Genomic DNA, 15,717 nt, shown 5'->3' with positions numbered 1-15,717 from the left:
AATAGTCTTATCACATAACTTGTAGTAGTTGTTCCACTTCACCTTCTTTGCAACATCTGAGTTTTTAATGTGTCTTATAGTTGTCCTCAACTGCCCTTAGAGTGTTCTCGAATCCTAAGCCCCACGGTGCCTGAAGCCACTTGTGACTGAGGGGATGGTTCTATTTCTCAACTATCTTCATTGCCTTCCCCTGTTCCCGATCCAATTCTTGAGATGCTGAATTGAAAACAACAAAATTTGGGTATTACGAGTTACACTGTGGTAGTTACAATTTGCATTTTGTTCTCAGTCCTCTTTTGTGTATTTACAAAGATTTTGTATTTTTGACCCTTGATGAGCTGTTACATGGCTGTTTTCATAACCGTTTTACCTTATGACAAGGCTCTAAGAAACTCGAGTGCTTAAAACTGTATTATTTTGAATAAAATTTATGCTGATTGCTATGAAAACTTCCAGTGCTTACAGGAAAAATGTTATGCTGCAGATGTATTAGAAGCAAAGCCCACAAATATTTTTGCAATGTAGCTTTTCATCAACCATTACTTTTAATAGCTGTAGAAAATGAACTAGAATTGAGAGTTTCTTCTGCTTCCTACTGAACATTACTTGCAAATATTAGCTAGTAATACGATTACAGACTAGTAAAACAACCCGTTTGGGGAACTTGTCATCACTTCTTTCAGTTTCTTTACTCTGCTGATTTATAATAGTAAAGAAAACAGGAATCTTAATTGGCAATGGGATTTCCCAGACTGAAAATTACTAAATTGCTATCACTCAATTATTTTCAGTAGATTAATTGTGATCATAATTTGTTAACAAAAGACAATTTAAAAAACCATTTGGAAGCCTATCCAAGCAAAACAAAAAGTAAATGGAAAGTAAACCTTTCGGAAGCGTTCTGACTTACAGAATTACTATGCCATCGAGAAAAATCATATGCAGGAGGCGACTGCACGCGTAACCTTCATGCGTGTTGACAAGTAGAGAGTCATTTGAATGCCATAGCTAGCAGAAATGCATGTGTGAGCATGAGTACCTGCTGTCTCTGGAGATGCAATCCAAAAAAACAAACAGGCCTTCACATAGAGTCAAATGTAATTTTTACTTACGCTGAATATTCCCATAAAAGCAACTTTCTAGTGGTCAAGTCAGGCAGTTTTCCCAGCACAAGGCTAAACAGTTGGAATTGCATGTCGTCTGCCCCTGTGTGTTCGGGAGAACACAGAACAGATTTTGATATTTGTGCTTTTGCGCATTCCTGTGTGAATAATCACAATGATTCACTGAGGCTCATTGCAACATAAGGTACCATTCAAAGCGAATTGCAGTATTGCCCAATATGGTAATAGTTAACTGATCCCTTGCTGGGCATGCATAATATTCAAGGTAAGTCAGGTATTCTCATAAGAAGGGCCTAAAGCAAAGGAACAAATGTCCCATATTGATTCTTACAGTATTAGCATGGGAGATGTACTGTGTATATATAGGTTCTATATATAGAGCATGCAAATGGATTAAACTGGAAGTTATTCTTCAGGGAAATACAGGAGGGAAAGTTTCTGTTTTTTCACATTTTGTAATGTTAACAAGTACCTATGGTCTTTTCAATGCAGATGCTCTTAAACTGCACCAAAAATGAAAGTTTATCAGATGAGAAATTGCACTGACAGAGCTACTGATTTGGGGCTTTGCTGGTGCATTGTTTTCAGGTAGTAAGGTTTCAAAATATGTTGTCCTTAAAAGTCAGGTCAATTGGTTTGTCAGCATGGCACACCGATTTGAAAAGGCGTGTAGGGCTCTAAGTAGGTATTTTAATGCCCCTATTCTTACAATAGGGCTAACATAATTCATGGAATCTGTTTGTTTATAACATTTTGCCCAACTTACATATTCATTAGCATCATTTGTCACAGTGTTTGTTTTTAGTACATTTTTTTGAAGCAGCAGAGTGAGTGAAATGCTTGGATACAGTCTTTCTGTTAGTTTTGATATATTTCTGATACTAGATATGCGAAGAACATATTCTTACAAACTGCCTGTGGTCTTCTTCAGAGATATCCATATAATCCCTACAGTGGCTGAAATAGCACTGCAGAGTTGCAAATCAGCTTTTATACTTTTTGATGATCCATTAAGGTATTATTTCAGGAGAATTTCCTACTGTCTTTCAGCAGGACAAGCAAGAAACCCCAACTTTACAGAAATGAGTTAACAGTTTCTTTCTTTATATATTACGAAAAGGACTGAATAAACCCAGCATTCAGAAACAGTGCTTTGAAATTGTTTCCATTTTTATGCATGCAGCATTATCACTAGAAGTAGATCAATTTATTTATTTATGTATTAAGGAACACAGTATTTTTAAAGTGTTTCCACTGTTGACTACTTTGACTATTATTGTTCATTGTTCCTAAATAAATCATGCATCTTAACAAGAAACTTGAGCTCCAGATAGCTGTGATAATTGAAAAAGGCACTGCACGAGCTGTTCATTGCTATCCCCCAGCGCTGCTGGAGAGAGTGTTCCTTATTCTGCTACAGAGAACATTCCTTATCCTGCTAGAAAGAAGGCAGCCAAATTATTTAACCCATCAGAGAGGATATTTTTAGTTATGTCTCATTTTGTCTGGAGACAATTAGGGAGTGCTTATGCATGCTTCTGCCAAGAGAACTGTGGATGCTATAATATCCAGCTGACTGGAAAGGCTGGTACCATTTTCAAGCAGCACACTGCTGCATCCAGAGAAGGACAGCTGTCTATGTGAGTTCCAAATTTTCCTCCTAGTTCTCCTCTCCTCCCTGCATTATCTTGAAGTAAGTACAAAAAGAGTAACATGGCACAATGACCATAGTTGTGATATAGTAGCCTTTAACATCTGTTGTCTCCTAAAAGCTTATCTGAGGAGTCAACAGTTTGGATCAACTGAAGAGAATATATTTTTTCAAAAGTCACGAGGAAAAAACCTCAAAAAGGTATAATACAAGCGTTTCTAAACAATCCTCTTATGAAAAGCAAAATTAAATGGTTCATGACATGCTGAACGTGAAAGTTGATGCCTAAAGTACAACTGCTAAGGCAAGTCAGGTAATTACATCTGTGATTGATTTAGGTTCTCGGTTCTGTTGAAGTATATAATAAGTTATATGAAAAAGGTAGCAATACGTGTTTCTTGCAGCGAAGAAAGTAAATAGGTACAATTGAGAACACATAATGATGTTTCCATTACCTGAGACAGCATAGATTTTCTGATCATGGCCAAGCTATGTATTACTATTACTTGGCTCCCATGTGTGGCTGTGTGGAGCCTGTGCAGTATGGATGCAACCCAGAGGCAGAGAATCGTACCCTATTTTGCTGTTGTAGGAACCCTGCTGCCATCGTTCTGCTAACTCACCTACAGAAGCTTTATAAAGGAACGAGATGTATTCATTATGAGGAAGCACAGAAAAGCAGCATAAAGATAAAAAATTTTGAACAGAAAAGCAAGGTCTAAATAAGAATGCAGTGTTTCTCTGAGCAGCATGACTTTTGCAGATTTTGCCTCTGTCCGGAACATCAACTTCCTATTTAACTCATCACATTTTCAGCCAAATTCTTCCTTTGTATTTTCTGGGCTGATCTTTTGACATACATTTTGCTGTTATTCCTAGCAAATATAATAGGCAATAGTGGTGTTATCATCATAATAGTCCAAGGATATAAACAAGCCCCGGTTTGTAAGTTTCTCTCTCTCCTTACATACCTTGTTTCAGTACGTGAAGAATCATATTTTTTTTTCTATTTGTTATTTAAAAAAAAAAAGGTTGGACTAATTATATTTTGAAAGTTAATGGTTTTAGTTGATCTAAGTCAGAACTCTTGGAGAGTAGCCACATCAAATGAGATGCTGGTAATTTGCCATGACTTCACCATGTGCAGCTCCATGAAATTACATGCTCCCATATGGCTGTTGCTATAGCTATGCCAAAATCAACTAATAACACTATAATTTTGCTCGTGGCCCTTCCTGGAAGAAATCTACATACACCATATATCAGGCTAGATAAAATGTTTTCTTGTTTAGCTCTCTGTAGTATTCCACCAACTATTGTAAAACTTATTTTTATTAAAATACTTACAATGTGATGGATAAATTATTAAGCAATGTACTTTATAATACTTACAATAAAGTGAATATTGTCTAATGGATAATTTAGACCTGATTTTCCTTGGCTTGTTTCTGTAGGTTTATTGTCAGCTTTACCTGGGCTTAAAGGATGTTCAGTGTGATGTACTAGATATTATCCTGCCTTTTAAATTCAGTTTATACCAATCTAAATGACAACATGCTAATGCAGGCAAGATCAGATTCTCAGCCCTCTTGGACACTTACAAAATCCTTTTGCCCCTGCAACTTTTACTTCCTTTTGTTTTCTTCTTGTTCCTTGCACTTTACTGTGCTTCCCAGGCCTTGATCTATATATGGATTCACGGAGTTGTTCTTTCTGCATTCTCAAGGGCAGGCCATTAGCTGTGTGAAAACCATCCAGAACAAGCAGGATGCTGAAATGCTTCCCATATAGCTTAGCAAGTGATTTCACAGAATCACAGAATGGTAGGGGTTGGAAGGGACCAAATTTGGAAGGGATTTGTAATGCTTTTGTCTAGGTATGCACTTCTTCAGGCTGAAGGCCTTGAGAAATTTTAATATGTAGCATTACTGGAGCTAGTAAAACGTACCCGCATCATGGAAAAGTCTGGAGCCCCAAGACATGTTTACATGAAAATTACGGAAAGTTGTCTGAAAATTCCCTCCGTTCAAATCAAACTGTTAGACTGCTCCTGTGTTTACTTGTTGACTAATAGAAATACTTTCCTTCTGAGCTTTTATCTTCTCATTCCTTATGCATTTGTATTCATCTGCATTCTCTTTTTTTACAGTTACATTGTAAACTGCCTGGAGGCAGACAGCAACAGAAGGAGGATGCTCTGCAATGGTAATTACTTCTGTTATCATGGATATTCAGGAAAAGATCACCTGCAACCCAACTGTGCTTATAAAAGCTGGACTGTGATGCATCATAGAATGATGATATTGCTGGATTATGTGTGCTGTATAGGATGGTACCAGATAAGGCAATTTAGGGTTTTATTCCACCCATTCCATGGTGAGATTAAGAACATACTAAGACATTGCCTCTATACATTAAAAATTTGATTTCTAGTACACCCTGGAACAGTGAAAAGCTTTGCCTAAGTTTGGAACTCGCTTCTGGCCAAATGAGGATGTAAAGATTCAGAAAATTACACCACGAAAACAGACAGTAGGCTTTTCCAACTGCTGCTGTACTGAAGAAATAAGTGAGGATTGGAAACTATTTCAATGCAAGAAAGTTTTGAAATGTATCAGTCAGCACTGCAATCCTGCTGGATATAGCTGAATTTTAACTTTATAAGCTCAATTTGGTAATTTAAGCACAAGACTTCTACGCTAAAAATATCCACCAAGATAATCTAGATGCCAATGCACGAAAGTACAAAGGGTACTTTGTACGGAGTATTACAGGAAGCAGTACTGAAATTAGATTGATCTATTTGAATTTTGATGAGTAATATGCCAAATGTGTTTAGTGTAGAACAACGTGAAATAATATTGCTTTAAGAGAAATCTTGCACCTTTATTTTATTGGAACGGGGCCTGGCTCCACGGCCACCTGAAGAACTGCATCTGGCCAGACTAATAAAATGAAACATGAGATCTCATGGCAAGGGAGTTTAGTCTTTCAACTCCTTCCCTTGCAAAACTGTGATTGACTTGGCACCTTGATATTGAGAGAAATTCTATGCTTTTTGGTGCTCACACATAAATTCCACTGTAATTCAGTAACACAAAATGCACCGGCACTGCTCTTTTTCAACGTCCTTCTTAACGCAGACTCAGGAAGAACACAAACTGATAGCACGAGATTGCAATGGAGTTACTCAACAGATTTGTTTCACTTTCCATATGAAATGCAGTACTTTTTTTTTCCTGCTCAGTGTCCTACCATTTCGCAGAAAACACTTGCACTCACAAGGAGGCAAAAAATAACTCCAGCTCTGGGAGATTTTCTGTACAGTGCATTACTGTAAGCGCTTGTGGGTGTGATTTAATGTTTTATAGTGAAATGATGCTTCTGTTAGCAAAAAGTCATTAGCATGCTTTTATAGCAGTTCTACTATTTGTCCTTTGATTTGCTATTAAAGTTTAGCTAGACTGATCAGCAGCATTATTTGGAAATATTAGGTAATAAAGAACAGCAGCTATGGTACACTAATGATTGCACTGTTCGAAACTCACTACAGCTGGGCAGACTAACTCGATGGTGCTGACCCCCTCCGTGCCGGCTCTACAACAAGGACAAGACCTGCCAGCTCCACGCTGTCTGCATGCCACAGGTTTTTGGCCCTTGTCTCACGCATCTCTGAGGGGCTACCTGAACTCCTGCAACAGGAGCACTCAGCCCCTCTCTTGTTCCAGGACTCCATCTGCCCAACACAGCTGTTGAACCTGCTGCGTGTGTAACCCTGAACACCAGGTAATAAAACCAAGAGGAAAGTGAAAAGTCCACATGGTACTTTACATACTAACTGTATTTATTTTAGATAAATATGTACCTATGCACACACAGGCATGTGCATTTAAAAAAAAAAGGGCTGTTTGCACTTCCTCTGTAAAGCTTTCAGAGATACTAATCTTTCATATTCTAGCACAGCATAGCTCACAGGCTACACAATATCCTGCAAAAATCCCTTTCATTATCTGTAAACCGCCTCATTATGTTCTATTCATAATTTGCTTTGACATTAAAATAAAAATGTTAAGATTCTCACTATCTCCTTTCCTTGCTTATGTTCCTCAGGAAGGTCTGGCAGCCCACAGAAGCCAGATGGTGGCTTGAACTTCACAACTGAACTGTCTAGCTGCTGGTACAAAAAGGGATGGGTTTGTTCGCTCTTATCTCAACCTGAAGGGCATCTACTTTGCACTCACACCGACTCCTGTCTAACCCTACAGTGAGCTCAGGGAGTGACCCTATTAATTAGAGATAGCTTAAACTAAGTGAGGAGGACCAACGCTTGATGAAGGAAGCAAGACCACTGTGGGGATACCTCGAGGGCTGGTGGCTCCCTAAGGGACATGGAGCCACCTGCAGTAACGCAGCCAGCGGGGCTGGGGACTCACCAGCCTGGCCAGGTCCCATAGTTCATGGTTGAGGTGAGATGAGCAGACCCAAAGGTAGTGGTCAGGCTCAGCCAAGAGCCCAGATCATCAGACCAAGTTCATGGTGGTAAAACAGGCCCGAGGTGAAGGCGGGATGTCAGTCTGCAGCCTAGGACTAGGGCCCGTGATGGTAACCAGGGAGGCCCATAGGGACAAGGAAAGTCTAGTATCAAGCCCAAAAGCAAGGTTGGGACAGCACACACCTATGGACAAGAACTGGGGATGGGTCTCCTGTGCCCTCGGGCAGGAAGCTTGGGGTGGAGGCCCCAGGTGAGGCTCATTAGGGCCATTAAGGCCCATTGGAGCACTCTGAGCCCTGACAATTACTCTTTTTCATGGGCTACCTAATCTGTCCTCAGTTTGAGATGGGATTACACCACGAACCTCACATCTTTGCCAGGGCAGTCGCAACAAGCAAAGGACTGAAAATACCCAAAAGCTGCAATACCAGAACTGTAAAACATCAAAATACTTTGAAAGCAAATACGAAATAGTGTGTGGCTAGAGGACATCATGGGGCCAGGCCTGGTGGACACAGCAGCCTGTCCTTCCAACCCTGAAGGGCTGTTAGAGGCGGGAAGAGAGAAAAAGAACAGAAAGAACCCTTGAACAGATTTCTTTTTTTACTTTCTCCACCCGAACTCTCAGGTTTTCAGTACTAAAATACTACTTCACCCGCCCTCCTCTGTTCGCCGCCCCTGAGGAGGGTAAGAACCCTCCCGCCCGCTCCACTTCGCGCCGCCTCGCAGGGGCGCGGCCGCGAGATCAGACGTCAGCCGAGGGCCGGGGTTGTCGCGCCCGCCCTCGCCGCCGCGCGCAGGGAGGGGCGGGTCAGCCATCTTGGGCTCGCCGGGCCGTGCCTGCGAGCGGAGCGGAGCGGGCGGGGGAGGCAGCGCCCGCCCTGCGGAAGTGCCCTCGCTCCCTCCCTCCCCGCCGCCGAGCCCAGCCCCGCCGGAGCGCGCCCAGGGCTGCCCGCCGTCCCTAGCACCGCCGCTACCGAGGAGCATGGCAGGGCGGCTTCCCGCCTGTGTGGTGGACTGCGGCACGGGGTGAGCGACGGCCGGGCCGGCCGCTGACAGCTCGGTGCCGCCCGGGGCGGGGCCGGGCGGGTTCCGCTTGCCGCAGATGGCGGCGGGGGTCGCGCTGCCCGCCGCGGGGCCGGGCGGCCGCGCCCGAGGCGTCGCGGTGCCGGTAGCGGGAGGGCTGGGCTGGGCTGGGCCGGGGGGAGCAGCCGGTTTCCATCCCATCCCTTCCATTCCCCTCGCCGCCGCCGAGCCCTGGGGCCGCCCCGCCGGGCCGGGGCCGCTTGGAGCAGCCGCCTCCGGCTCCTCGGCCGGTGCCTGCCGGGGTGTGGGGGAGCCGGTGCGGCTGCCGGAGCCGGGGGTGGCCGGCGGGGACAACGACCCTGCCAGCTCCCGAGATGCTCTCGCTGAGAGGAGTCGCCGGGCGCCGTCCGGGGGGTCTCTTATGTGCTTATTTATTTTTAATGTGTGGATAATGTCATTTATTCTGTGCTGCTTCTCTCTGTGGAAGGGGAAAAAACCCCTCCCCCTCCAGCGAGCAAGCGCAGAGGAACTTCCTTAGTTTTGTCAAAGCCTCTTCCTGCTTTCGGGCTTTTCTACCTTATAAGGCAGTTTTCAGTGTCAAACCTGAACCAAATCCGTTTTAGAAACTCTTCTTTTTATTTAGCAGCTGCCAGATGATGAAGAGGACGCGGTGCCCGGGATATATAGCATAAGCGGTGGTTGGGGAGGAGGCGGCCCTCGGCATTCAGGCTGCCTTCCCCGCCGTGGCCTGGCGGCTGGGGCTGGGGAGCCGGCCCTCCGAGGAGCCGGTCGGAGGCCGACCTGGACGGGGTTACACCTGGACGGGGTTACACCTGGACGGGGTTACACCTGGACGGGGTTACACCTGGACGGGGTTACACCTGGACGGGGTTACACGGTGCTGCTTGCAGGCTTCCACGGGTTACACGGAAACCGCTCTGTGACCTGCCCTCTGTGGTGTGATTTTTTTAAAGATGAAATATTTCATTTTAGGCACTATGCATCAGGCTTCTACTGGGAAGTAAAGTAAAGAGCTTTTAAGGCTCTTCCTCTTTAGCTGGTGCTGATGGCATGCTGAGTCTTTAACTTGTCTCTTTCACTTCTCATCCATCTTGCTAAACGTAGTCAAAGAAATTTCTCAGTGGCTGCGATGTAGGCACAAATACTTAAAATGCTCTGAAAAGGCAAGTTCTTTTGAAATCTGGGCGCTTGTTTTTTGAAATTACATGCTCGTCTTCCCTTCAAGAGAATCTCTTTGGTGTAGGTCATTAATAAATTTGTCTTTAAGAAGAGCAAGAACTAAAACCGTGAGTTCTGAGGGATGAAGGAAGGTTAGCACAGTGGGAATGAGGGTGTGTAGCTGAATGTAATGGAAGTGCATGTGAGTTGAACATGATGTGTATATGCACTGTTTATCTTTCAAAACAAAAGATCTGTAATGTACTCTGCTGTATGCCACTAGGGGCTTTTTCCCATCCTACGTGTTTGTGCATTGCAGGTAGGCCCATTAAAGTCAGTAATTATGTCTTTATAGGTTTGCAAAATATAGCTCGTGAATAGCTCGTGACCACTGAAGTAGAGAGATTCACTTAGAGCTTTCAGTGATGCCAAGCAGGAACAACATATTAGCATATAGCTGTGTAAGTAACGACTTTGCCTTTTTAATGCGAGAGGTATACTGAGGGGCTTGAGTGTTAAAACAAATGTTCCCAGGGAGGATCTGTGTGTAAGTACTCCATTAATCCACTTCAGTGCACACGGTGTACTCTGTAATGTTCTTGTATATGATGTTCGCAGAGTCTTGCTCCTGTTTTGTTTATTTATTTCCCCCTAGTCTTCAAAGATCTCTCTAAGATGCTCTTTCATTGTGCACCTCTAGGTTTTTGGGTTTTTTTCTGTAAACACAGACCAACCTATTCTGCTCTCCAGGCTTTTCCCTTCTGGTATGCTTCGTAGTTTGAAATTGTGCTTCCTTGAAGATCTGCTTCGGGAAACTGTGGGCAAAGATTTTTAGCATTGGAAACATTACAGAGCATTGGGGTTGTTGGAATTAATTGACTTCAGTAGTCAAAGGTATAAAGTGGTGAATCTACAAAGGAAAAATCTAATACTTGAGGCAAATAGGGAACAGGTGGGTAGTAGTGCAGTGGGATGTGATAGCATAATCATATCATGCTCATAGCTTTTTTTTTTTTTAATTGCTGCAGCCCTCCTTAACTCCATCTCAGTTTTTGTGCACAAGCAAGAACATGACACAGTAGTTATGTCAGCCTTGTACTCTGTGTGGATCAGTTGAGGTCTCACCTAGGGTTCTGCCTTGTGTACCAAAATGGAAGAAAGCAGACAATTTAAAGATAGCCCCTGAAAACAGGAAAATAAAGAGGTTTCGAAAATACAACCAAAGCAGAAAGTTTGAAAGGAACTGCCTTTAGAACAGGCAAGGCTTTAAACATGCACAAATTTTTCAGTAAGTAGGGTTTTTCTGGAGGGAGGGGATGATAATTAAATTACAGTCCAAGGAGAATTTACCTTAATCAGCAAAAGGGCAGACGTAGGAGAGGTATTAAGGGTGTCTTCCTACGTGTCTTGTGCGTGTAGCCACAGGTTCAGTTTGTTGATCTGAGTGGTTTTTTTGTTGTTTTTTGGTGTGTGTGTTTTCATTTTTGCCAGGTAAGATTGAGGGGAAAGGGGTGGATGAGAAAGGTGGCATAGTTGTGCTTTTCAGCATCAGCCTGCATGGATTAGACAAATTTTAAGGACCCCTTTCAAAGCACAGAAGAGGGTGGGGAGATCATGTGATCCCTGTTGTTTGAGGTTTTAACAGGTTAGTCAAACTTTTTAGGGAACATCCAAGTACGTGTCATACAGCTGGAGCTGGCAAATGAGTAAAGTCAGTGACACAGCAGTCAGGTTATGGGCGCAGCAAAAATTCTTCCAGTGTTACATTTGTTATCTTGAAATTTGCATTCTTTGCTTAAGCAAACCTGATACCTAGAAAATAGGTAATGGATACCTGGTAAGAGCAGGTAAATAGTGTGAATGGGACTTGCTTCAGATTGGCGTATCTAAGGATTACATGCCTTTTAAAATAAAAATACAAAAAAAGAAAAATTACATGGAATTATTTCTATAAACTGTATGAACAGCACACCAAAGAAAGAAAAAGGCTCTTACTGATATTTTAATCTCAGTAGGCTGCAGTCTTTTGCTCTGTGCCTTTTGGGTATTTGAATAGTTCTTGCTGCCTGTTCTACAGGCAAACACAGCGCAGCCTGCAAGTCATGATTAAAAGCTCTTCCTACGCCACTTCAGAATTTAGCTTGATTAGGTTGACAAGTAGATTTTAACTGTGTCTTTCTGTGTGAATGCATTTTTTTCTAAGTATAACCTTGTATAACACTGAACTAGCTCATTTGGGATGGCAGATAATTAATTCCAAGTGTTCAAATTAATGGCTCTTCAGCTGAACTGAAGTAAGTGGCTGTGTAACCTACTGCAGTTCCAAAATGAGAACTTAATTTTAGCAATGAAAGTGATTTAAAGAAAAGTATTTGTCTTTTCTGTACCTAAACTTTCCCTTTTCTAGAGGCTTGTGTACGGTTTTTCTGTGGCTGTCAGGTGGATCCTTTACCACTCAGAGTGTCGTAGGTGACCAGCTTCTCTGGTGTACCCCAGAGCCTTCTGTCTGTAGGGTCAGTATGTTCGTTCTCTTGAGTAAATTGGTTACGTGATTGTGTGGAAAAAAAAAAAAAAAATCTGTTGTCTCACATCCTACTTTCTTATATCTCCTTTTATATGCCAGGCTAGGCCCCTTTTTCACTTCCCTTACACAGTTTATAAAAATGGGTGTGTTTGGGTTTTTCTCTTCCTTCTTTCCTGAGTACTAGGGGAGAATGAAAGGTTTCAGAGTTGATGGGAGAAAGCCCCGCTGTTTGTGGTGGGCAGTCTGGGTTCCCTCTAAGCCGAGAGCATGGAAAACTGAGGATTTCCAAGCTTTCTTGACGTGAAGTTGCAAACTCTTCTTTGTAATGAGTCACATCTCTGAGAGTTTCTTGGCTGTTCCATTTCTATAGCCAGTTTTGCTGTAAATGAAGGAAGGATGAACTTGGGCATGTGAAACCTCGGAGAAGCTGAGATCCTGGCTGACGCTTGGGTGGTGTGCACAGTGCAGCGAGCTTTGCACTGGGGGACTTCTCCCATCAGTCTTCATGAAACACCTCTATAGTTTCATGCTCTTTAGCAGAGTGAAGTATTTATGGGTTGAGTGTCCTCTGATGTGAGAAGTTATAACAGGATTACATCGTTCTGTTTCTCTTCTGGGTTTTGACCTGGTAGCATAAATGAATACAAGATCCATGAAAACTAATAATCTTCAATAAACGGCGAAGATATGTGAGGTGAGAAATCCAATGCTATAAAAACAAGGTAAGGGGAAGTAACAGCCTATATTTTGTTTGCTCTGCAACTTTTTTAGTCTTATACTGGACTTCAAAATTATTTTTCTTTCCTAACATTCCAGATACGGGTTATTTCAAATCATAACTTCTATTTAGTATAAATATATCAGCACTGTGGTGTTCTTGCAGTTAATATTTCAATTGGATATCTTGTTGTAACCTTTCATGGGTTCCAGTCTTCGTGAAAATGTTCTCTTTTGGGATGAATTTTCTCTATGTTGTGTCATCCCAGAAGTAATTTTTCAGTATGGAAAGCCTGAACAAAATAATTCCTTAATGGAATATGGAAAAAATACTCTTCCAGGATTTTAAGAATATCTTTTGCTTGCCAGTAGCTGAAATGGTTGGAGAGGGAGGGCGAAATGCTTCATCCTTAACATGGAAAAAGGAGTTGTGCTAGATTGAGAGTTGTGGTTTAAAATATATATATATTTTTGATAATTGCAAATAGGTTCTGGAGACCCATGATGACCTGTAGCGTCTCTTAAATGATTCTGGCACATCACAGTCCATGTTTTAACACTAAATGCACAGAGCTTACAATGTAGTTAGGAATAATGGGAATTCAGTTAGGAATATATAATATTCCTAACCACACACGTATATATTTTGGAATTCCATTACAGGAATCAGTTTATATCTTATTGCAAAAGATGCATTGCACCTTCTAGTCCTTCTGTTTCTGCTTTTCTTTTCTGGTGTCCCACTTAACGCTTGATATATTGATATACTAATAAGGGCGGGGAGAGGAGGAGGCGACATCTCTGAGTTGAGGACAAACCCACTTGCATTCACGGGCTGAATCTGTAAAGTTAATGATAAATGAGCCACCTTCTAGGTGCAGCAGAGCTCCTATTCCTGTGCGCGGGGGAAGCTTGCGCAGTTGCTGAGAGCAGAGTATGGCCCTGGTTATGAGGAAGGGTTTGAGGGAGGGTGGGGCTGTGGGTGGGACAGAGCAGGTTCCCTTCTTGGTTTTTGGTTCTTATTTATTACCTGGCTTGAATGTTCTGCCCAGAAACTACATTGATTGCATGAGTGTGATGCACATTTGCTCATCTGAACTCTTAGAGCTGTATTTTCACATAATTCAGAACTACTGTACTAGTTCCTGAGTAGTAATCTAGCCTCTATATTATTTTAAAGGCACGTATAAGAAACTTTGCAGTTGCTCTTTCAGTTCATGCAATTTAAAAGTTTCAACATAATGTTTCAACATTCAGTTTCATCATTGCAGGCTTCCTTGGGGAAATGCAAAAAGGCTTTGACAATTTCAAACAAACTTTTTTTAAAAAAAATTAATTTTAGACAAACATTCTTCATTTATAGACTTTAAGGAGAAAAGTTAGATTTGAAGGTAAAATAACTAAAACAATATTTTAGTTTGTCCCCAGTAAAATTATTGAGTTCTCTTCTGCTCTGTTTAGGAAAAGAAATTTTTATTACCTTAATTTTTAATTTTTGATTTGTTTTAGTCACTGAACTAAAATATATTTAGGTGTACTAATCTAACAAAAATCTTCCTTGCGTAGGTGCTTAAAAATACCAATTTGATTGCAAACTTGTTAGTGTCCATAGCAGGATTATTTTTAACGATCAGTATGAAGCATCTGTCCTTCCTTCCAAGTCCTAGTGCTGTTATATTGCTTTCTTTTTCTTTTTTTAAAAATCAGTTGTCAAGGAGGTTTATATCCCAAATTGAAAAAGTCATCATTTCATCCACTGACTTAAAAATTATGTTATACCCTACATTAGAATTTTTGTTCTGATCATGAGTTTGCATTTTTAAGACCAGACGTGGAAAATCTCTAGATAAATTTAGCTATTTTTTTTTTCTGGGGTTTCCTTTTTCTCTTTATTATTCTCTTGTGGTCATTGTGAGTGTTTGCAGCTGTGCACAGGATGTGTTTTGGCATACTCAGTCTGTAGAGAGCAAGATGCAGACAGGAGGTTGTCTGTTGATACTTTATTTTGATTGTACCCTGCTATCAATGAATGAATCAAAATTTTAATTCTGTAGTTGATGCAGTATCTCTTACTTATCTATTTTTTGAGTATTAGCATTTTATTTGTTGTGTCTTGCCTTAGATTTATCATGCTGTTTATCATCTGTAAGAGCCTTGCATATTTGTAGTCAGACTTCAGAATCTTATTAAATGAGACCTGCTTTTTATATTAAACAAAACTGTGTGGTATGTTTTTGTCCACAGCTTAGTGGGGCATTTTTTTCTACAAGACAACTGTTTGTAATTGGAAGCTGTCTTTTTATTAGAAGCACGGTGTAACATGATGAGTACGTAAACTGGTGTTTTAATGCAAGCCTATTGTTGATGGAAAACATTCAGTTATTTGCTCGAAGTGGTGACCATAGTACTGGGCAGGTGGGAGGTGTGCGGAGACTGTCCTGCGGTGCTTGCTGTGTGCTCCTTCTCTCCTGTCTGTGCTCTGCCGGTCCATTTGGTTCATCTAACCCTCTGCTCAGGGTGGTGTGATTGGGGCGATAGTGTAGTAGCTGTGGGTTCAACACTGGAGCTCTAAACTGCTGAAATCATGCAAATAGCAAGCACAAATGCTCAACATTGTGAAGTAATTCCACATTAAAAAGGTTTTAGCCACTGTATTGCATCTGTTTGGAAAGACTTCTGAGTTAAGTCAGATTTATATTGAATATGGCTCTTTCTGCATCATATGACTCGGATTTTGCCTATTTCATTTCTTCAAGTACAAGATTTTGTTTCCTTGGCAATTATGTATTGATTGGCTCAATTGATCTCTCCCTGTTTTGTCTGTTGAAAAGTATATATAGTTAATCTATTGTCTTGTGGGTTGTTTTTTGTTTGGTTTTTTTTTTTTACTTCTGATAAATGTCTGTGCAATGTTCAGCTTATTTGGGGCAAATGATGTAGAAAGTTGCCAAATGAATCTCCCCCTCGTAGTAAGTTAATAAGTAATTTAGACTGTTAAGTAATT

At 41.5% G+C, this 15,717-nt stretch overlaps 1 protein-coding gene across 2 annotated transcripts in view; it reads left to right on the top strand.

Moving 5' to 3' along the window:
- The first annotated feature begins 8,000 nt into the window (after window positions 1-8,000).
- Window positions 8,001-15,717, top strand: part of ACTR3 (actin related protein 3) — a 31,428-nt gene continuing 23,711 nt past the window's right edge. For both annotated transcript variants that reach the window (XM_074593788.1, XM_074593787.1), the window contains exon 1: window positions 8,001-8,296. In XM_074593788.1, coding sequence (XP_074449889.1) covers window positions 8,253-8,296 — 44 coding nt within the window. In that variant the 5' untranslated portion in view covers window positions 8,001-8,252. The remainder of the gene's footprint in view (window positions 8,297-15,717) is intronic.

This window comes from Larus michahellis, chromosome 7, assembly GCF_964199755.1.
Source record: "Larus michahellis chromosome 7, bLarMic1.1, whole genome shotgun sequence".
In the NCBI taxonomy this organism is placed as follows: domain Eukaryota; kingdom Metazoa; phylum Chordata; class Aves; order Charadriiformes; family Laridae; genus Larus; species Larus michahellis.
The sequence above is the reverse complement of the archived record's forward strand: the minus strand, read 5'-3'. Positions and strand labels throughout refer to the sequence as shown.